Source organism: Alternaria conjuncta (assembly GCF_024043145.1).
Source record: "Alternaria conjuncta strain BMP 0040 chromosome Unknown scaffold_11, whole genome shotgun sequence".
In the NCBI taxonomy this organism is placed as follows: domain Eukaryota; kingdom Fungi; phylum Ascomycota; class Dothideomycetes; order Pleosporales; family Pleosporaceae; genus Alternaria; species Alternaria conjuncta.
This window is the reverse complement of record NW_026250100.1, coordinates 458,254-479,621: the sequence shown is the minus strand read 5'-3', so window position 1 is coordinate 479,621 and position 21,368 is coordinate 458,254. Positions and strand designations below refer to the sequence as shown.

The following is a 21,368-nucleotide window of genomic DNA, read 5'->3' as shown; positions in this document are numbered from 1 at the left end:
GCTTTGTCCTGTGATTCCCAGTTATTGTAGATACGTTCAAAGTTCCTCGTTCGGAAGGGTTCTTCGAGCAATCCCACGTCTTCAATGAGGCAAGCCAGACAACGAACTGCAAATGCGCCCCTTGAGAATCCGAGCAAGTGAATCTCGGCGTCTCGATTGTTCTCATGGTTTTCGCAGAGCTCCTTGTACATCTTGTGGATGATGGAGTAGATATCTGCAATTCTCTGTTACTTGCTGGCACCAGACGCATACTTTGTAGCTTTGGAACGCTACTCTGGGTTCACTCACCGCTTCCAGTAGCCTGATAACGTAGGTCGGTCAAATTGGAGAGGCTCATTGTACTGGCATCTGCGGGCGCATGTGTCCCAATTCCTGCTTGATATATGTGTTTGACGAATCTCGAGCTCTTCACACATTGCCTGAATCGATGAACATTCGTATGTTGCGTAGGTTCCCGGTTTCTAACCGCATCCTGTCCTGTTCCATCGCAAAGGACAAATATCTTCATCGGCGGATTTGCAGGCGGCTGTTCTCCGCTCATCGTACGTTCGTATACAAGATACAAAAGGCGCTGATAACGACTTCTTCCTGATATTTAGGAGGCAAGAAAACAAGGGGAAGAGATGAGAAAGCAGCGTTACCAACTCTTCGTATCATAAGCTCAGAGCCTTGCGACTACCCCTCTTTCCTGTTCTAATCCCAGTCAGTCACAACGCTGTAAGCAGATCTGGCAAATGAGCAGTTGAGTTTATACAAATTCACGCAAAAGGCTCGTCTGGACTTCTAGGCGTTGATGTCGTGCCACGTATGTGTCCAATACCTACCTCAGTGCCTACCTAGGTACTTATCGTGGAGTCTGCCGAAGTGACTATTACTCAGCCAGCCACCACCGGGATTGGGAACTCTTCGATGACAGAGAGCCCAGTATCGCCTATTCCGATACCATACATCTTGGAAGGCGAATCTACGGAAAGGTGCACCGCAGCTTGTGAGCGTTGCGAAGGCAGGGCATTGCCTGAGTAACGCCTATACGAATGTAGCTACGTCATACCATGGCTTCTCAGCGCAAATATCCTTCATCTAAGGTAGCGCGGCTCGATTGGTGGGGACGTCCATGTGCGTCGCGACATCCGGATGGCAGGTGCGGGGAGGAGATGCAATCATGCAACGGTCGTCCTTCCAAGTTTTCGCGCACAATGATAAGCAATTTGATGTGTGATAATAGAAGTTAGTGACCTTATTGCCGTGTTGGAAGAGCTGCGCAAGTCGGTGTTTGTAAGAAGAAAGTCGGGTGGTCAACCAGCGCTAGGCTCCTGCCTCCCCGGAGTGAACACAATGACGTCACGCAGCCGTGAGAACACGACGTGTGCCCCCAGTTTCGATTATAATAGGAGACTACTGTGTATGTTACTGAGACTGGATAAGTGTCAGAGATGTTGACCCGTTCCACGAAAGTCACGATTTCATGCATACCCCACCCAGCATGTCCAGTTCTAACAAGACTTGTAAACATCATTCTCATATTACAACTCCCCAACTACCTTTATGCTACCCAGAAAACGCCCAAACAGCGCCGTTCCCCATACCCAAAACACCAATGTATGCGAACAATATGCAAACACGCTCAACAGTAGATTGTCACACACAACAGCAGCGGCAGACGCAAAGATGCGCACGTAATGCAGCCTGGATCAAGCCTTCAACCTCCTCTCCTCACACCTAACACAAACCGGATCCTGACTCTCTCCGCGAAGGAAATACCTCCCATCTTCAAAAGGACCAGAGCAGCACTATCACACAAGTTAGCAAAAACGTCACTTCAAACTAAGAACAAGACCGGCAAGACTTACAACGCAAACAAAGCACCCAACATGCCACTCCGCCCCCAGTGCCTTAACAACCGTATCGGTAACCGGTTTCCTACACCCCTTACACTTCGTACTATACCGATGCGTATGACAATTAACACACCAAGCATACCCATCCTTCTCTACAAACGGCGTGTTGCTATTAAACGGATCGCCACACTGGGCACAGAAAAAGTGACCAGCATGCCACTCGGCACCACAAGCCACAATAACCTCGCCTTCAATAGGCGTCTTGCAGCTCTTGCAGCGGGGCGAAAACAGCTCGTGGAAATCGAGGTGGCAGTAGAAGCGGGGCGTTTCGTCTGTGCCGTCGTCGTGCTCGAGGCGCGCCATGGAGTCTGCGGTGGGGTGCGAGGGCAGGTACGGGATGTCGGCGCCGGAGAGGCGGGCGCGGATGCGCGAGACGCGTTCGGCGTGTTTGTTGGAGGGTTCTGGGTAGAAGGCTACGCATTCGAGGTGCTCGCCGCATTGGTAGCAGGCGAAGCATTCGGGGTGGAAGCGCGCGCCGGAGGCGGAGACGATGCGGCCGGCGATGGGGAGGGCGCATTGGGCGCAGAGAGCGCCGGTGCGGACGGTGGTTGGGGTCCAGTGGGTGCGAGGGGTGGCTGTGCCGTTGTAGCTGTGAGACTTGTTTTGGGCATTTGGAACTGGCAGTGGTCGTGTTGACGCGGCTGGGCCGAAGCCTTTGGGTGTGTTGACGTTGATCGAAGGCACTGAAGGGTTGACGTTGATTGAAGGTACATTGCTGTTGCGTCCGCGAGTCGGAGCTGGGGTCTCATTGACGGATATGGTCGGAATGTCAGGAGTCACGTTGATAGATGGTGCAGTCGCTCCCCTTCTCAGCGCGGGCGTCTCGCTCACAGAGATGCTGGGAATTGGTGGAGCGTTGCCTCTTGATCCACGGTTTGGCGCCGGTGATTCGCTAACGGATATCGAAGGGACTTCCGGTGTTACAGAGATTGAAGGTGTTGTAGAGCCTCGTCTCGGTGTTGGAGTCTCGCTGACTGATATGCTGGGAATAGGCGGCGTAGCACTCGTTGGCGGAACGTAGGGGCCACGATTGAACATGTTCTTCCTGGCCGAAATCGACGGGGTCTCGGACACGGAAATAGAAGGAACTGGCGGCGCTGGTGTCGTCCTCGAACGCGCAGGCGCTGAGTCAGATACGTTGATACTAGGCAGAGGAGCAGCAGAAGGACGAGTTGGTATATTGGCTTTCCTTAGCGAGCTGGTGAGCGGCAGAGGTCTCGTTTGGGCTGGAGGGTCCTCGTAGATGTTGATGGTAGGTTTGTTTTTCAGGTTGAACCGTCCGGGTGCGGGCGCGGAACCAGACGAGCTGTTAGCCTCTGGAGCCACAGGCGGTCTTGGAGTTGTGCTTCGTTCTGGTACGTCCGGTGCGAGGCTGGTTTTAGGCTCGGAAGGAACGTTGATCTCTGGAACTTGCGGTCTTGGGGTGATGTTTCGTTTGGGCACTTCTGGTGCGAGACTGATAGTAGGTACGACAGGCTCAGTTGCGGCGTGCTCCAGTGGCGGCGGGCCAGATTTGGTTGTGTTCAAAGGTTTTGGTGCCAGATCGGGTGCAGCAGATATCTCTTCCTTCATTTCAATGACATTCCAGTTCTTCTGGAAAGAAACGATCGGTCGTCCTGGAGCATCTGAGACAGCTGTAGGAGTAGGTAGCTTCGCACTACGGTCCTTCAGACGAAAGCCTGTAGCAGCACGCAGCTCGTCGCTCCTGATCTCCTTGCCATCCTTCATCTTCACCTCGGGAACATTCTCCACGTCCGCCTTGACATCTTCTGCTGGCTTCGATTCTGCCGAGTTCAGGGTATACGCTGCATTTCTCGATTGGGTCGGTGGGTTCTTCTGTATCTCATAGCGGTCGAAACGCTTCGTCGCGATGGCAGGATCCGTGCTGGACCTCACCAGTGGGTTCCCCTTGATTGATTGGAAACGCATAAAGGGATTGCGCCGTATGCCTAGTGGTAGTTTTTCGGTCTTGGGTGGTTCGGCGGCGGGGGTGGGTTTAGGAGCAGGCGGTGCTTCCTCTTCGGGTTCTTCGTATATCTGGTCGTTCGGGTTGGAGAAAAGACTCCCGCTGATGGTTCGACGGGGTCCGCTGCTTCTTCGTCGTTGCTTGAAGTCTGGAAGGTCTGAGATGGCTTTGGCTAATGCTGGTGACTCGCCGTTCTTACCCTTGATAATGCCAAAGCTGCTCTTGGTAGGCGACGCGATTCCAGCAGCTGATGTATCGGCATCGCCTGCGCGGCCGTTGCTCTGCAAGCTGCTACTCCGGCTCCCTGACGCGGCACTCCCCATCGAATGTCGCTTCCGCAGTTTAGAATTGGCCCGTTGCAGATCCTGATCCTTCGGCTCGACGCTCCGACTCCTCTGCGCGCTGTTCTTCCTGGCCAGACCCGGGTATGCATACGGTTTGGTCGGACTGGCCGCGGCCGCATGGGGATTGCAATGCTTCCAGACCAATTCGACGGCTTCATCTCGTGCGGCCTCGAATATCTTGCCCTCCTCCTTTGCAAGTTCCAAGTCCTCCATGGCCACGCGTATAGCCCGTGCCTCGTCCTGCTCTGCCTGGCGCTGTTCCCTCTCGCGGTATTGCACGCTGGGTGTGCGCGATCGTGACGAAGACCGTGATGTCTCCCGCCCGCGTGGTGGCTGCACTAGTGGCCTTCCAACACTGGCTACGACTCCATCTAGGCTCGCTTTGGAGGTTGTTCGGGTATGCGACTTCGGTTCGTGCGAGGAAGCGGGACGTGCATCGGCGTCGACGACAGGGTCTGTGAAGGTACGCTGTAGGGAGGAGATGGCAGTCGAGTCGGACATTCGGTTGCTGGATCTATTCGACCATGTGTTGAAGTGTGCAGGAGCAGGTCGAGCTCCGGTGGGACGAGCGGGGCGGTTTGTGCGAAGGTCTTGAAGATAGCTCTCTATGCCAATCGTCAGTATGGCAGGTGCGAAGGCGTCGCTATAGTTCTTACTCATTTGGGACGGCGAATAGTAGGCTCCAGGCCCTGGTGACGCAGCACCTTCCCTCTCCTTCGACGTGAACATTGCGAATATACGTCGGCCGTGGTGTTTACTGCTCTGTTTGCTGTGCGATTGTCGGTGCACCAGTCGTGAGTGCCAGCTTTTCTGCCCAGAGAAACAGGGATAGAGAACGATATGTGAAGAAGTGAAGATTAATTGTACGACCCGACGCAGCGAAAAAGCGGTGGTGATGTGGTTGCGATGCTGCACGTAGCTTCTCGATCCGGTTGCCCAGCAACTGCAGGTGTGACGCAGACCGCCCCCATCCCTGCAAGCCTCATTATCCCCGGATCTTCAGGGTCCTTTCATCGAGAGCATGGCTAAGTATCGATTGCAATCGATATGATATGTTAGCTTCAAAAACAACGAGTTCGCCTCGATAATGACATCTGTCAACGCGTTCGCAATTTCGATCCGAGGTGGTTCCGTCGATGTACATGTCTAGCCGCGTGCACGGATCCGGGGGAATCTACAAGGACCCAGGATGATACCTGGGTATGCCAGTTGCAGTCTTGTTTTTACATGATAGTATACAACGTTCGTTCTATCCGCCCTCTGTAATGCGTAGATAGCACTACGTCATCTAAAACCGTCGGCAGGCGATTTACCAGAAAGCACGCGAAGCCAATGTGTGCGTGACCTAAAAGTCGAGCCCACCCATGTCATCAGCCTTAACACCAAATCCAACTAAAGCGAAAGTGGGTATCCTGCTATTTCAATGTACACATCCCCCAAACAACAAATCCCATCATACCCCGGCAGCTTTCGGTTGATTCTCATGCCCAGGGCCAACTGAATCCCATCCCATCGTAACGCTTTCCAACATCGAATCCCAGGACGCGTCTGCCATGGGCGTCAGGCCTGTTCCCGCGTTCAAAGCTGCATATTCCCATTCGTTACCCATTACAAAGCCATCAGTATAAGCTTCATTGCCCATGTTGTTGGGTAGATTGAAGCCATTTGTTGGAAACGTTCCGCCATTAGCTGCGAGGTCTGGAAAGACGGTGCCGGAGCCTGGTCCTGTCATCTTTGGAGATGCCCGGTATGGGATGTTGTGTTCGAGTGGCTGGCCTGGCGAGTAAGAAGATTGTGATGTTGAGCCACCTCTTGATTGTGAGCTCATTGTTGCGGGGCTAGGCCGGTCGACGTCTCTATCACCTCCGGAGAGGTCCATCTCATTATCGTGGAATGCGAAACCGCCGGCGGGCGTGAAGGCTTGAGCTGCAGTGGTGCCGAAACCTCTGTTCGACTCAAATTGAGACGGTAAGTAGGCCTGGTTCTGCGCGCTCATGTCGATACTATTGATGTTGTGGAGATGAAATGGCGGACCAGGTATGTTGCTCGAGTATTGCGTATTGGAAGTCGGTGCCGGCGTGATCGGATTGCCGTTTCCAAACGTGTTGGCGGCTGTGGCAGGTTGATTCGGTTCGCGTATATTGATTAATGGACTGCAGTTGATTTGCGGATCAGAATGGATCGAAATGATGGTAGGCTATGTGTCAGGAATTAGTAACTTACTTGGGATAACTCTGACTTAATCGACTCCCAATCGTATCACTGTGTCCCTGGAGCGCGTCTGGGGTTTGACTCACTTTGCGCGCAGGCTGCGTGTATGGCTGATGACGCATGCCCTGTAGACCTGCACCCTCTAGATCAAGATCTAACTGCACTAAGAACGACTCTGTGAGTGGGTTCTTCCGTCGAAGAGCTTCCATCGCCTGCAGGAGGAATTGTAGCGAGGAGGTCATCTGTTGGTCCTTTGGCCGCGTCTTGAGGTATTGGACGAAGACCCTCGCTGCCACGTAAATACAGAAGGATATAAACGGGTTCATCTGCTCAAATCAGTAAACGCCAATCGTTGGCCGTGACTAAAGACTTACTGAACCAAGGTCCATATGACTGATCATACGCATGATAGAAGCAATCTCTGCTGCTGCTGTTACGCACCGAATCTTGCTTTCATTGCTGACACTTGCTGGTAGCCGGTATTTGTCTGCTTTGAAGATGGCTGCTTGGTGAAGACATATTGCCGACGTATGTATGCACATGTTCGTGAACACCACGTTGGGGTCGGCTATACCAGTTGGTAGACGAATATTATCCGGCAGACTCAGCGATGTCTGCAGAAGTATACGCTCGATGTTTCGATGTCGGTTCCAGAAGCCGCCATTGATGTTTTCGTCATTGTCATCTGGCATCGGTCGATGTAAGTGAAGCAAATTGCGGCCAAACATCGCAGCTGTCAGGACGATACCGCCGAGTGCTTGAAGGTTTTGCACGCCATTAGGATTCAAGATTTGGTCCAGTGATCCAGTATCCATCGGTTTACTCTTTTCAAATGCTTCTTCGCTTGCTGGTAGGTTTGTCATGATCTAAAAAAACAGTCAGGCTTTGCAGTAGTATGAGCACGAGAGGTCTGTCCTTACGTCTTTCTCATCGTAGGTCATGGGCCAGCCAGTTCCAATACTCGCGTACCGATCAATGCAAAAGGTTAGCCAAAAGGTTCTCCGCCGTTCCTCACGCTCGGTCCAATCCTTGGGCGGAGCCAGGCATTGCTTTACATCTAGTCCAACTCCGTCCAGGCGATGCAGCTGCATCATCTGGGCTAGTCTTGAACCTCTCCCGGATGACATCCAGGCTCTTGGGAAGTACATCTGTCTGAACTCGTACGTAGCCATCAAAACCCATGTCTGGCAATGCGCAAGGGTGATGGTCGACTCTCCGTGGCCTCTCATCTCATCCATCTGCGCATATTTCCTAGCACGTTGGTAGAAATGTTCTTGTAACGCCTCATACTTGTCTGTGATGGAAGCGGCTAGGGTCCACATGATGTATCGCAGACAAACCGGCGGGCGCGCTTGAGGAGACAGGTTCAGTGCGGCCATAAACCGCGGTCTGTGTATGACGGGCAGTGTGAGATGGATCTTGGAGAAGTATATTTGATATCTGGAATAGCGTCAGCGCAGCCACCTTGCTACGGGGCAGGTTCTGCTCATACAAATCGTCCATGATTTCTTGGGGAGGTAAAGGTTCCTCGAGCCCAAGCCCTATCATCTCCCACGAGGTCTCCTGCCCCGCGTCGTTCCCTGGTATACCGATAGTTTGGAATGGGCTTGCGCCATTAATCCCCGACCGACCGGCCGCTTGAGTATTGCCTGTTGTGTTGGGCACATCTCCAGAATTCGGCAGCGATTGATTTACAGTGTTCGCGACGTATGCGGAAGCGGCGTCCTGGCGCGGGGCGTCCTTGCTCGAGTCGGTCGTGTCTTGTGTCTTGAGGAGGGTCTCGACTTGCTCTGTATCCCATGAGTCAGTACCATCCACCAGCAGAAGTATGCGCAACTTACGCAGCCGTTGTTCGAGCAGCTTGACGTAGCCGCGCTTGGGTCCACTTTTCTTGCGTACTTCGTCGTATGCGCAATCGTGGTTCAGACGTTTACAGGTCGAACATGTTGGCCGGGTGCCGTCGCATCGCAACTTCCGCTTCCTACACAGAACACACGCAATCCTCTTGACCTTGCTTGATCCATCCTGTTGCGTTTCCTGAATGTTGGTAGCATTCGGGTCTTGCGCTTGTTGGGAGAGGTCGTTGAAGAACGACTCGTCTGGCGATTCGGATCCGTTGGAAGCCATGTTGGCGAATCTTGCTGGTCTTTGGCAGTCCAGGAGGAGTCTTGGATCCACGTTGGCTCAGACGAACCGCCCCCGCGTAAGCACGGCTCAAACGGATGAGGGTCCTCTGTCAAGCCACGATTTCCGTTTGATTGCGAGATCTTAATCGAAGCTACGTCGGCAGTTTAACGGTCGCTCTAAGCGTCGGTGTCGGTGAAGACCTCGGAGTCTCGAATGCGCGCGGGTAGGCACCAGCGGTTGAGCAGCACTAAGAGCGCGTTATGCCTCTAAGGTGGGTGTAAGAGTAGGATGTCAGAAGTGCATGTGCTATTGGGTGTAGAACAGGCCATGGCTGAGCTACGCTCATGTACCTGGTCTCACCTGCAAGGCCGTCCGCGCAATGCGTGTTGCCTTAAGCGTGAGGTGATGTGCAACGTCGAGCATATGGACTAATTATGGCGGATCTCCCGAGTCTTGGGATTGCCAGCAAGGACCCCCTACCGTAAGTTCGTAGCTACATAGACGATTACTGATACAGAAAGTTTGCTCTTTAGGTCCTGATAGCTACTCTGGAGCCCATGGTGTCTCTTTGCGTGCCCTGTTGCGCATGTGGTTGTTTCGTGGCTGCAAGGTGCTGTATGCAGCTTCGCCAGAGCGGCATGGTGGGGCAGTAGTCCAGCCCAAGATGGATCAAAATGCGACCGATCTACGCGCAGCGTCTTGTGTCATCAACCCAAACATGGAGACCAGGTGTCGGCCTGTCAACGGTCACACCAGTAGTAATCAGGAATTCATGTACTTAACGGTGCGCGCAGAGATAAGAATGCTCAAAGTTAAATAATGATGCCACCTACTGTTCATTACACGACTTGATGAGCTCGTGGCAGGAGATCTGGTTCTGCCCAGGCCACAAGCAGCCAAGTGATCTATGCATGCCCAGGAAGCCGTGGTCGTGAGATTGCAGAAGAGCCGCAACGTCCAAAGTTCCGACCCCCGAGCTTGGACTCTGCTAAGTCTGCTTGGACTCTGCTGGCACACGTCAGGACCTCAGATGCGACCGAGAGAGTCCCCGAGCCTCGAGTATTTGATGAAGGCGAAATTCGAGCAGATGATGCCGAATTGCTTGAACAGGGGATGCACGTTTGGTTGTGCGATGCGCATGATGGGGTTATCGGTGAAGCACTGGGGTAGTCAGACCAGCTGGAGTCTAGGCAGCACAGCTAACATTATGCATTTGCTGCTGTTGTGCAAGCATGTCGAAACGCAACTGGGTGAGTACTGATGTATATTGGTAGACGGCATGGCATGCGACTACAGTATATGGTACAGCTCCATCTTGAGCATATAGTACACCGGCGGCCACCCTACCTCGCCCTCCGCTTTCCTTGGTTGCGGGGTTTATCTTGGACAAGGAATGTGTGCTTGTTCCTCTTGTGCCTCGTCTTGTAACCTCCCTTTGCTGGAGTGCCCCACGGACTGACGGGGTGCACGTTACCCTTTGATTTACCACGACCACCACCGTGGGGATGATCGGCTGCGACATGTTAGAAGACTGCAACTGAAGTGAATGATTCAAGAACTGACCTGCGTTCATGGCGAGACCACGGACCTCTGGTCGCTTTCCGAGCCACCGTGAACGTCCGGCCTTTCCGAGTGATGTGAAGTGTGATTGCGGGTTGCTGGCAACGCCAATGGTGCAGCATGCGTCTGCGCTGACTTTACGGATTTCACCGCTCATCAAGCGTATAATAACGTGCTTGATCTCTGAGTTGTTGCCCTTCTCCACCTCTTCCTTGTTCACGATGATGGCGTATGTACCGGCACTGCGGCAGAAGACACCTCCGCCTTTTGTCTTGGTACCAACGTTGTATACCTGCGAACCGAGGGGCACCATGTGAATGGGAAGGCAGTTTCCACGTGCGGCTGTCTTCGCGGCCAGCATACCGGGATCGATACCGCCACCCATGCTGTCAATCAGGTCCTTGGGAATACCCGTCCTGTAGCTCTCGACCTCATCGCCCGCCCTCATGCCATCTGCGGCGATGATGTACGACTTCTCTCCAGTAGCCACGCGGGTGATGAGGGCCAGATGCGAGCTCCGGTTGGGGTCGTACTCTATCCGCTCCACCACATGCTTGCCGGGCAGGTATCGCTTGTAGTCGACGATGCGTATCCTCCTCTTGTGGCCACCACCTCTGTGCCTGACCGTGACCCGTCCTGTGTTGTTCCTTCCTCCGAGATGCTGCCCCTTCCGTTCGATGGTGAGCTTCAGGTGCGGTCGTCCCTTCCACAGGTGGTCGTTGACGGGTCGCTTGAGATGGCGCAGACCAGGCGTGCGAGGCTTGTATGTGCGCAGAGGGATAAACTTCTCCTTGCGCGAGCCTTCCTGTTTCAGTACTCCGGCGTCGGCAGCCACGGTAGGCTGTATCGCTGGGGGAGGTTTAAGGTCGATGGCCTGGACCTGTGCGTAGGTGCGGGCAGACAGCAGCGCCCGGCCCAGTCGCGAGGGCTGGAAACGACATATCCGCGGCTGCAGCATATCTGGGGGTGCAGCTGGGGACGCTGGATGCTTCACGCTGGTGCAATGGACGCCGGCTGGATGGCGTGCAGCTGCTCGTCATGTCACGAATAATTCTCAAACCCGCCGCAATTGGCTAGGCCGGCCCGGGTGGGTCGGGCAGGCAGGGCGCGATGTCCCAGCAACAACGTGTGTCTGCTTCCCTCCCACCACAACACGCTCGTCTTCGTCGCCATCTTTACGCTGCACTTGCCAGAACCCCCATCTCACAGCCCAGCTGCTCGCCCGCGACCCATCTTACTGCACGGGCAAAGTTTACGCGTTGGGGCCTGGTGTCATCTCTGGTAAGTCCACTGACGCGCCTGTGGGGCGTGCACTGTTGCCCTCTGCCAGCCTCGAATGCGATTTTGGCGCGTGGGACGTGGAAGCCAAGCTAGCCTGCCCTCGCTCAAAACACACAACATACCTCTCTTCCTACCCACAACACACCTTGGTGCACATCCTCTCTCGCCCTCCCCCATCCTCCACACTCCCTCTCACGATTAATTGCAGCTGGACCTTTACCCTGTCCACTCAATTACTACGCACCGAGCGCTCCAAGGGTTCGTCTCTCTCGCCCGTCACGTCACCGTCGCTGCCGCACCCCATCGGGCGTGTCAGTCCGGTCAGCTTTCGCGAGCATCGACCGTGGTTCTGTATGCAACATCGGTGCATGCACACCGCGGCTTTTGATGCTCCCGCGTTGGCAGCCTCTACGCGCGCTTTTTCAAGCTTCACCGAGCTCTGCTGACACCTCAAAACAGTGTATCAAAACAAGTCCTACAGCCGCCATTCCACTCTCCAGATATACTCAGCACCTGGATACCTCTCTAGCCTTGATCAGCATACATAATATTGCTTGCAATGCCTCCCGCTGTACGTCGTCGCCCTTTCACCTGCTCTCACGTCATCTGCTCTCGTCCCATCTCCCATCGGCGCGAAGCAACACGTCCATCACCATTCACTCTACTAACGCGTGTTACAGGCTCGATCTCTCAGGCAGCGCGCCGTCACCAACGAGAACGATGAGAACGCGGCTACGACACGCTTGACGCGTGCAAAGGCCGCCAACCTCGGCGCCAACGAGTCTGCTGCCGACGTGCCCAAGAAGACTCTCCAGGCGAAGAAGTCTACTGCTACCCTAGGCGCGAACGGTGCTGCCACGCGTAAGCGTGCTGCCCTCGGTGACGTCAGCAATGTCACCAAGACCGACGGCCTCGGTGCTGTCGCGAAGGATGGAAAGAAGGTCCTGGCCACCAAGGGCGCAGTCTCCAAAGCAGCACAGCCTACCGGCATCAAGAAGCCATCGCGGGCCAACTCGACGCGTTCCATGTTAGAACCCAAGGAGAAGAACCTCGCGTCATCCGAGGTGAAGAAGCGCGGTGCCAGCGGCAACGGTATCGCCGGCCAACCAGCCAAGAAGCGAATGCAAATTACCAAGACCGTCAAGGAAGAGGACCCCGAGGAGGAGCTCAAGGAGGAAGATGAAGAGGAGGCTGAGAATGTTGTCCCAGAGGAGAACGTCACCGAGGAGAAGGACACCAAGGCTGCCAACGGCACCAAGAAGGAGCTCGAGCCCATCACAGAGGTCTTCTACAAGGGCCCAGACCTAGACAAGGAAGACGTCGATGACCCATTGATGGTTTCCGAGTACGTTGTTGAGATCTTTGAGTACCTCAAGGAGCTAGAGATTGCGACCATGGCCAACCCGGACTATATGGAGTCCCAGACTGAGCTTGAGTGGAAGATGCGCGGTATTCTCGTCGACTGGTTACTCGAAGTTCACACTCGCTTCCGCCTCCTCCCGGAGACTCTCTTCCTTGCTGTCAACATCATCGACCGCTTCCTCTCAGCCAAGATCGTCCAGCTTGACCGTCTTCAGTTGGTTGGTGTCACCGCCATGTTCATCGCGTCCAAGTACGAGGAGGTCCTCTCTCCCCACGTCCAGAACTTCCGTCACGTCGCCGATGATGGCTTCACCGAGGAGGAGATCCTCAGCGCCGAGCGTTTCGTCCTCGCTGCCCTCAACTACGACCTGAGCTACCCCAACCCCATGAACTTCCTCCGCCGGATATCAAAGGCCGACAACTACGACATCCAGACCCGCACACTGGGCAAGTACCTCCTCGAGATCGGCTGCCTGGATCACCGCTTCCTCGCCCATCCCCCCAGCCAAGTTGCTGCCGCTGCCATGTACCTTGCTCGCCTCGTCCTCGAGCGTGGCCCTTGGGACGATACCCTCACACACTACGCCGGCTACAGCGAGGAGGAGATCCAGCCTGTCCTGCAGCTGATGATCGACTACCTCTCCAGCCCTGTCATTCACGAGGCCTTCTTTAAGAAGTATGCTAGCAAGAAGTTCTTGAAGGGTAAGTCATCGCATACTCCACTCTGTCGTTCACAACTAACATTCACCAGCATCCATCGTTCTACGCAAGTGGGCAAAGGACTACGTCGCTGCCTACGGTAACGCGCTCCAAGAAGAGGAGGAGGAGGCCGCCATTGTCCCCTCCAAGACCAAGAGCCAGCGCTAAGACTGTTCTCCTTCTTTAGGCACTCCCGGTCTTTGGCTCAGGAGTCGCAAAGCTATTCATTACCGCCATGCTCACTGAGCAGCGGATGACGATGTTCGGTTCGACCGGGAGCAAAATTTACGATTGCATCCAAGCCAACCCCTTCATGTTTACATCTTGGCTAATACCATCTTCCGGTCGGCGTTAATACATGGGATGCAAGTTGGTTGCACAATTCTGTTATGGTTTCTCTTGTCTTGTTTTGGAACATGGAGTCGCAGGCGTTCATCCCCCATGCACGGAGGCGCAAATCAAGGGTGCTTGCCTTTTCACATCACTCTTAACTTCATTTCTCTGTAGCGGCTCTGGATACTCGCTCATAGCATTAGCGATCGATATACCATGAATGGTGTGATATGGGAGAGGCTATTCCTTGGCGGATCTGTATGTGGTGTCTGTGGGAAATATGGGTCATTGGGATAGCAAATGTGAGGCAGCTCTCAGAGTGTATGAATAGTCTGAAAACGCACTGTTTCGCGTCAAATGGAGACAGAAATTTCAATGAGCCTCGCTTTCGTCTGACGTGACGTGACTTTGCTCTGACATTGCATGATGATGCCATAGATGCTGTTAGCCATCCTTCCCCAGCCATCTCAGGCAAAGACCCACACCTAAACACGAAAAAGCGCATCGCGTCGCGCGTCCAAGACTCGTAAAATACACGGTACGTCACGACCGTGTTCAGACGCCACATTTTCCTTGGTTTTGCGCGTCCAGTTCAGCACTGACACCAACACGCCCGCGTTGCCGCTCCACGATCGCGATGCAGACGTGCCCAGCCCGGCCATGTCGCGTTCCCGCGATCAATGTGCCTCGGCAATTCACGTCGACATCGGCGCTAATCTGAATACGGAGCTCACCTGAATGCACTGCGACCACAGCTTTGCGCGTTGATTGCGTGTTGATCGATCATCAATACGGGGAAGACCCTGATTATCCTTTTTATCTTTCGTCGTCTTTTTTGTTCGATTTTGAAGACGTTTGAGTTAGTGGAGGTTGTGAATTGTGCTGCCACAACGACTTGCACCTGCGTTATCTGGACAGCGTTACCGGCCCTTCACCTACCTACCGGAACAAGACGTGGATATATCAACATACGGCATCGTCAGCACCCGTTCATCAATTATTGTCAATATTCATCAACCAGTATTCACCATCATTCCGACTACATCCCCACAATCCAGCACAACCAACGCTCCTAGTAACCAACCAACGCAACGCAACAATGCAAGAAACGGACCTCCACTACCCACCCCAAACCTGCCCCTTCTGCACCATCGCCGCCGCCTTCCCCTTCCCCTCATCATCACCCTCGTCTATTTCCCCGAGCAGTCCACCGCCCACTCCCTCACTATGGAAGAGCAGCAGTACCCTAGAACAAGACTTGTTAAAAGAGAGTATACCAAAAGAGGAGGAGAGCGATCCAGAGAAAACGAGTCCGAGTAGTTTTGTGGTGCTGAGGAGTAGGGATGTCGTTGCTTTTCTGGACATCTTGCCGATGACGGGAGGCCATTTGCTTGTTACTACGCGTCAGCATAAGGTCAAGGTTGCGGATATGGAGGCTGTGGAGAGTAGGGAGATTGGTACGTTAAGCTAACATATTTCACTTGTTGGTAAAGAGTGACATACTGACTGTGCGACTAGGTTTCTGGTTACCGATACTAGCACGGACGGTGGCTAAAGTAACGGGCGTGACGGATTACAATATCGTGCAGAATAACGGTATGTTTCTTACTTCTTCAATCTTTTCTGATCTCTTTGTATTCTAATAAATACTTGCAGGAGCACGTGCCGCGCAAGTAGTACCTCATGTACATTTCCACATCATCCCGCGTCCGGAGACGATGCCGGAGATCAAGAATAAGAGTTGGACTATGTTTGGACGGGGTCAGAGGGATGATTTGGATGATGAGGAGGGGGCTAAGATGGCGGGGGAGATGAGGAGGGTGTTGAGGGAGGAGGTGGAGAAGATGGGTGCTGCGAGTGCCAAGTTATGAGAAGTCATGAGGAGTATTTCATTCGATTCGTTCTTGGCATGAATGGGTGGATATATCAGAATTGTCGAGCTCGTCATTGCTGCTGTTGAAGCGCATAATTCATATTCAGTATCATCCACTTTGAGAAACTATCCAAAGACCGCTGGGTATCATCACTCTTTCCCTGTCCATCCATTACATTCATCCTGCGACGTCAAGAACGCCATTCCAGACACTTGCGCATTCTTGATCCACCACATCATTCGTCAAGAAGGACGCTTACTGACTCTTCTTAGCCTTGGTCTCCTCCGCAGGTACAAACCTCTTCCTAACAGCCTTGATCATCTGCGAGAACCAGAAGAAGTTGAGCATGCTCAACGCCGTATTGCCCACCAAGTATACACAGACCAGCCACATGGGCAGCTCGCCAGCTGTGCAGTTTCCAGGTCCATCGAGACCCATGCTGCTGTTGGAGGTTCCGTCGCACTTCTGGGCCTCGAGCAGAGAGCTCATGAGTTCGGGCTTGGGCATAGTGAGCGCCTTGTAGATGTCTGAGTAGATCATCACAGACTGGTATGAGCCCCAGACGATGCGACAGCCGAAGAAAGTAACGAGGAGGGCGATGCCGTTGTAGAGCTGGAGCTTTGAGCCAGTCATTCCGAGCTTGTCGCAAAACCAGTGGATGTTGAGGAACGGGGTGGAGAGTTCGTAGAGGACGAAGGAGAGGCCGTAGTAGTTTCCGAATGGTTTCTAGAAGAGAGTCAGTATGTGTGATGCTGTACGGGAGCAGAGAACGTACAAAACCAATGCAGGTCACGGCCAAAGCACCGATCGCATGGATCAAAGAGCTTACGCCAGCAATGTTGATGTATTGCGCGGACACTTGGAGATCCCATAGGAAGTACCCAGCTGCGAATCCCTGCACCATACCGCTAGCTGGCGTATATCCCCACAGTCTGCCCCTCCAGTCCATCTCGTGCCTCTGTTCATCCTTGAAGATGACCCACAGCGCAGCGGCGCAGATGAATAGCGCTTGAATCATAGAAACCCAGTGGATGTCCCAGTTGAGTCGCGTGCGCTTGTTGAAGCTCTTGTATATGTTCGGGCAGACGAGTCGCGAGATGGTCGGAGAAAGGACATGGAGGATGAGATGGTAGCCCAGGAAGCCGAGGAGGATCTCGTGGACGTGGTACGGAAGCGTCGTCAGGCTCAGCTTGTCGGCGAACGACTTGCTAGACTGCACGAGCAGCGAGGGCGCAGGAAGCGGGTCCCGCATATTGGGTCTGAGCAGGATATCGACTAAAGACATGGTGTATCAGTTTCGCTGTGCGCAACGGTCGCAAGAGCAGGAACAGGGAGAAATACTGGACTCTTGCGGCTACATGTTCCGCCTATATATACTCGGCGGTGGGGCGCAGTGATCTTCGAGGGTTTCCTCTTGCGTCTGGAGTGTCTCGTGTGTCCTACATTGCATGCCTCGGATGGGCGTTTTACCGTGATCACTGAGTCGGCACATGCGGGGCTAAGGCTGCTGCGATCGAAGCTTAAAGCTTACCCTGACGGCGCTAGGCGGGAATTCGCCGGCGTCCTGCATGCACCACTCCGCGACTCTATCGGTCCTGCCATCGTCATTCCTCTCCTCCTCATCCACAAACCTCACCTGGTCAGCACAACAAACCTCACTCGCCTCTGAGCTCCTATACATCTCGCACAGCGCTGTGTAGGTTCATCCGCGCCCTCTGAAAGAGCATGGCGGCATTAGAAGGCTTGCCCTTCAGAAAGACTAACGAACCATGGCGTCTCCAACAGCGACCTCCAAGGCTGCTGTCATCACTCCCAGCGCCCTGAGTTCTCTTCTTCGCTAGGCAACAGCCCTTGTTGCTACCGGCACCGGAGAAACATCAACGCCGTAGCGCCCGTTGTCCCGCAAACAGACCTTACCGCCCAATATTTCTGCCGCCGACTACTCGAGCTCCTCTTCACCACAACAACAACAAGTTGCGCGTCTCACCAACGTGCACCTTGACCAGTTGCTGAGCCGCGAAACCGTTGCCGAACCTATTGCCGAACCTCTTTGGCACGAACTTTGCTGTGACATATTCTAACACAATCATGTCCAGTCACAACACCGAACTCGACGACTTCATGCAGGGTCGGGAGTTCGAGGGACATCTAGCTGTCTCCCGATCTCCGTCTGCACCTCCCGAACCAGCACCAGAGCCTCAGACCAACAAGAAGCGAAAGGCTGAAAAGGAACCCGAGGTTAGTAGCATCTCAACCTTCTAGATCACTCGCTAACATGATGCAGGCCAACAAGAAGCCCAAAGTCCTCGAGAACAAGGCGATCTACCTTTCGAACTTGCCTCTCGACACCACCAGGGACGAGCTTCACGACGAATGCAAGAAGTATGGTATCATTGATAAAGGCGCAAACGGCGAGCCCCGAATCAATATGTATAAAGATGATGAGGGCAACTTCAATGGCACCGCCTTGGTCGTCTACTTCAAGAAGGAGTCGATCCGCAACGCGGTCTTGATGATGGACGACTATCCTCTTCGCCCCGGCGACACGAAGAACGGTCATATCCACGTCGAGCCTGCTAAGATGGAGTTTAAGAAGGAGAAGGATGGCGATAAGGTTGCATCGAAGCTAACGCGTTCCGATCGTAAGGCGTCGGAGCGTAACAGGCAAGAGCTAAACCGGTAAGTTCGCATATCTATTTACCCTCGAATCGTCACTAACAAAGTTGTAGCAAGCTGAACGAATGGTCTGACAACGAGGAGGAAGTTGCTCAGACCTTCGTGGCGAAGAAAAACAAGTGGGCCAAGGTCGTCATCATCAAGAACGTCTTCACCTTGGATCAACTCGAGACCGACCCGAAAGCCTACCTAGAGATCAAGGAGGACATGCGCGAGAAGGCTGAGGAGATCGGCAAAGTGACCAATACCACTCTGTGGGACAAAGAACCCAGGGGTATCGTCACTGTCCGCTTCAGGGAATTCGAGGACGCAGAGAAGTTCGTGGCCTGGAAGTTCGGCGGCATTCGATACAACAAGCGCTCTCAAGAGTTTTCGCTTGCCGAAGACAAGCCCCGCTTCAAGAAGTCTGGTCGTGGCGACTACTCTGATAGCGATGACGAGGAAGCGGTCCTGAACACGGCTTAGACAGACACCTGTTACTTCGAGTTGCGCATACTTTACTGTATAGCATTAGACACGAGAGTAGGATACGAGGTGGAGGTTGAAACGCAGGCTTGAATGCTTCGACGGGGAATGATACCCTCATGTACTACACATGAATATGAGCCAGATGGCCATCGACTGCAATTGAGCAAGTCACCAACGTCACCATCTTCCTGTTGATCAATCTGAGTGATGATGTACAGCGTTTCCATGCATACTAACATGTACATTCACCGTCACAGAGGCGCCCTGATAAAGTCATGTCAGAACATTCACCGAAGACAACCAAGGACGCAATAACAGTATTTGCAAATCTGTGACATTCTCATATCTAGCCCATTATCAAACTACATTATTGAAGAAGTGACCCCGTGAACATGACCCTATACACATGCGAAAAAAAGGGTACCAAAGTAATGGACCCTCGCGTGTCTGGCGAAAAGAAGCGATGAAGCCGATCTAGCGACCCATCTGGTATCAATGACATTGAAAAGAAGAAAAAGAAGAAAACTCCATGATGCACCTATGCTCCCATCTGAACACTCTACAAGACGAGCGCGGCAGCAGCGGCGAGCAGAGCACCAGCGCCACCGGCGACCTTGACGGCGGCGCCGCTGAACTCAGCTGGGGCTGAGGCGGAAGCTGAGCTGGGAGGGATGGGCATGCCGGTGGTGGGCGACATCATGCCAGTGCTGGTGGCGTTGTAGGCGGGCGAGCCTGATGGCATGGCGAAGCCGGATGAGGCAGTGGTAGGAGGCATGGCGTATCCGGAGGACATGGCTGGGGCGGAAGACATGGCAGCAGAGGAAGAGGCAGCTGGGTAGCCCTCACCCTCGCCAGCAGAGACCATGGTGAAGTTGGCGCAGCCGATACGGGTCTTGTTGCTGAGGTGAACAACGAAGGATAGGGCGCCGAACTGTGATGTATTAGCAAATTGGGTTTCCAGATTACAGCGAATGATCAAGACTTACGAAAGCAGGGTCAGAAGGCAGGGTAGCAGAGTACAAGTCGGTGTACTCAGCCGAGAAAGTGGTCTCAGTAGCGTTTCCGTACTTGCCGCTCAAGTCACCAGTCTGGCAAGTCTCAGGCTTGGTAGCATCGCAGGGAGGAGCCTCGCCGCGCATGTACGGGTCCAGATGAGCGCCGGTACCAGTGCAGTTGCCGTCAGAAGGAACAGGCTTAGCGTGGAGGTGGTACATGAAAGGACCGCCAGTCTCGGGAAGGCCAGCGAAGGAGACCTGGAACTTGACGCCCTTGCCGTCGGCGCCGGTGGTGGCCTCGATGGATCCGGTGAGAGCGCTGCCCTCCTTGGCGGGGAGAGTACCGACGTACTTGGCACCTATGGGGTTGCCCATTACGACGGGAGCGGGAGTGCCTTGGGCGGCGACGGCGGTGGCCGCGGCCAGAACGGAGATGATTGAGACAAGCATTTTGAATGTGTGGCTGGTGGTTTCTTGTGAAAGAATGAAGTTGAGACTCGACTGTGGGAATTGTTTAGCGAGTGCAGGTGGAGAGGAAGAGTAGATGAGCGAAGTAACTGAGTGATCGGGGAAATGAAGTGGAGGCGCCAAGTGTGTTTATATGAGATCCGCGCAATTGAAGTGCGAGAGGGGAAAGCGCGATAGAACCTTGTCGAACGAATAATGCAAACGGAAAGTTCCACGAACGGCACCCGGGTAGGAATGGAATGGGAATTGGGAAAGCGCAAACCGCTCGAGGGACTGTGATTACATACCGAATATTATAGCGAACGCTGATAAAGCAAAGCGAAAGACTCTGTTGGCAGACAATGAACTGTAGGAAAAACCAGTGAAGGGGATTTGCTTGCAGAAAGGGATGATTCCTCAGGAAGCTGGCGGCTGGCAAACACTATATAATCTTTCCTGCCGGGTAGAGGCGCAGCAGGCACCATGCACCGGTGGTTGGGGCGTCACACACCAAGAAAGCCCCATCACGCATCCATCTGATCCAACGCCCATTTCCCGCAAAGCCTTGCGCGCCGTCACTTGCACGCAAACCCACTACGGAACCCTCTTTTCTGCCGGTTCGCTCCGGCTGATTGGCCGCCGCGAACAAAGACTGCCTTCGTTATTGCATGAAACCAGGTGTTGTTTGCCGTTTTTGCGCTAAAGGATGCGCGCCCGCTTCGCCGTTTCGAAACACCAAGACGCATGGGCGCTTTGCCGGCCAATCATTGCGGGGGCGGGCCTTGTTCCTGAGGCCAGGGCTGAGCCTGGTGTGGAGTTTGTCAGACTTGGCCCCAGCCAGCTCAGTTTTCTGTATGCGCCAACGGGGGCTACATCTTGGGGCTGGGAAGTAAGAGTCATTAATGCCACGTAGGCTGGAGGCCATGAAGAGTTGCAGTGTCTCTGTCGTGTCGTCGCTTGCTGATGCAGATACTCTGAGGAAGATAGGGTCAGGCTGTCGCAGATGTTTTTTCTGCCGCCAACATACCAAGCTTTGACTACTGCAGCGCTAGTCGGATCTAACAGTCTTGGTACAGATCCAAATTTACCCCATACAGTGGCATGGCGCTTGCGTGTTGCACCCTTTC

At 53.9% G+C, this 21,368-nt stretch overlaps 8 protein-coding genes across 8 annotated transcripts; 3 read left to right on the top strand and 5 right to left on the bottom strand.

Moving 5' to 3' along the window:
• Positions 1 to 1,814: 1,814 nt before the first annotated feature.
• On the bottom strand, positions 1,815 to 4,937 carry J4E85_007699 (uncharacterized protein; the record flags this gene model as incomplete). The annotated part of the gene is made up of 1 exon (XM_051471930.1): positions 1,815 to 4,937. One exon carries the CDS (start codon positions 4,935 to 4,937, stop codon positions 1,815 to 1,817), a length of 3,123 nt encoding a protein of 1,040 aa, XP_051324127.1.
• Positions 4,938 to 5,661: 724 nt separating this feature from the next.
• On the bottom strand, positions 5,662 to 8,546 carry J4E85_007698 (uncharacterized protein; the record flags this gene model as incomplete). The annotated part of the gene is made up of 6 exons (XM_051471929.1): positions 5,662 to 6,405; positions 6,506 to 6,745; positions 6,794 to 7,285; positions 7,340 to 7,859; positions 7,912 to 8,209; positions 8,261 to 8,546. The coding sequence occupies 6 exons, from the start codon at positions 8,544 to 8,546 to the stop codon at positions 5,662 to 5,664; spliced, it is 2,580 nt and encodes an 859-aa protein (XP_051324126.1).
• A 1,343-nt stretch (positions 8,547 to 9,889) lies between these two features.
• J4E85_007697 (uncharacterized protein) lies at positions 9,890 to 11,064 on the bottom strand (the record flags this gene model as incomplete). The annotated part of the gene is made up of 2 exons (XM_051471928.1): positions 9,890 to 10,059; positions 10,110 to 11,064. The coding sequence occupies 2 exons, from the start codon at positions 11,062 to 11,064 to the stop codon at positions 9,890 to 9,892; spliced, it is 1,125 nt and encodes a 374-aa protein (XP_051324125.1).
• Positions 11,065 to 11,946: 882 nt separating this feature from the next.
• Positions 11,947 to 13,616, top strand: J4E85_007696 (uncharacterized protein; the record flags this gene model as incomplete). Its single annotated transcript, XM_051471927.1, has 3 exons — positions 11,947 to 11,958; positions 12,068 to 13,451; positions 13,501 to 13,616. The coding sequence occupies 3 exons, from the start codon at positions 11,947 to 11,949 to the stop codon at positions 13,614 to 13,616; spliced, it is 1,512 nt and encodes a 503-aa protein (XP_051324124.1).
• Positions 13,617 to 14,880: 1,264 nt separating this feature from the next.
• On the top strand, positions 14,881 to 15,652 carry J4E85_007695 (uncharacterized protein; the record flags this gene model as incomplete). The annotated part of the gene is made up of 3 exons (XM_051471926.1): positions 14,881 to 15,238; positions 15,300 to 15,377; positions 15,438 to 15,652. 3 exons carry the CDS (start codon positions 14,881 to 14,883, stop codon positions 15,650 to 15,652), a joined length of 651 nt encoding a protein of 216 aa, XP_051324123.1.
• Positions 15,653 to 15,910: 258 nt separating this feature from the next.
• On the bottom strand, positions 15,911 to 16,940 carry J4E85_007694 (uncharacterized protein; the record flags this gene model as incomplete). The annotated part of the gene is made up of 2 exons (XM_051471925.1): positions 15,911 to 16,381; positions 16,485 to 16,940. The coding sequence occupies 2 exons, from the start codon at positions 16,938 to 16,940 to the stop codon at positions 15,911 to 15,913; spliced, it is 927 nt and encodes a 308-aa protein (XP_051324122.1).
• Positions 16,941 to 17,743: 803 nt separating this feature from the next.
• J4E85_007693 (uncharacterized protein) lies at positions 17,744 to 18,796 on the top strand (the record flags this gene model as incomplete). Its single annotated transcript, XM_051471924.1, has 3 exons — positions 17,744 to 17,893; positions 17,940 to 18,334; positions 18,385 to 18,796. The coding sequence occupies 3 exons, from the start codon at positions 17,744 to 17,746 to the stop codon at positions 18,794 to 18,796; spliced, it is 957 nt and encodes a 318-aa protein (XP_051324121.1).
• Positions 18,797 to 19,358: 562 nt separating this feature from the next.
• J4E85_007692 (uncharacterized protein) lies at positions 19,359 to 20,244 on the bottom strand (the record flags this gene model as incomplete). The annotated part of the gene is made up of 2 exons (XM_051471923.1): positions 19,359 to 19,730; positions 19,786 to 20,244. 2 exons carry the CDS (start codon positions 20,242 to 20,244, stop codon positions 19,359 to 19,361), a joined length of 831 nt encoding a protein of 276 aa, XP_051324120.1.
• Positions 20,245 to 21,368: the final 1,124 nt, after the last annotated feature.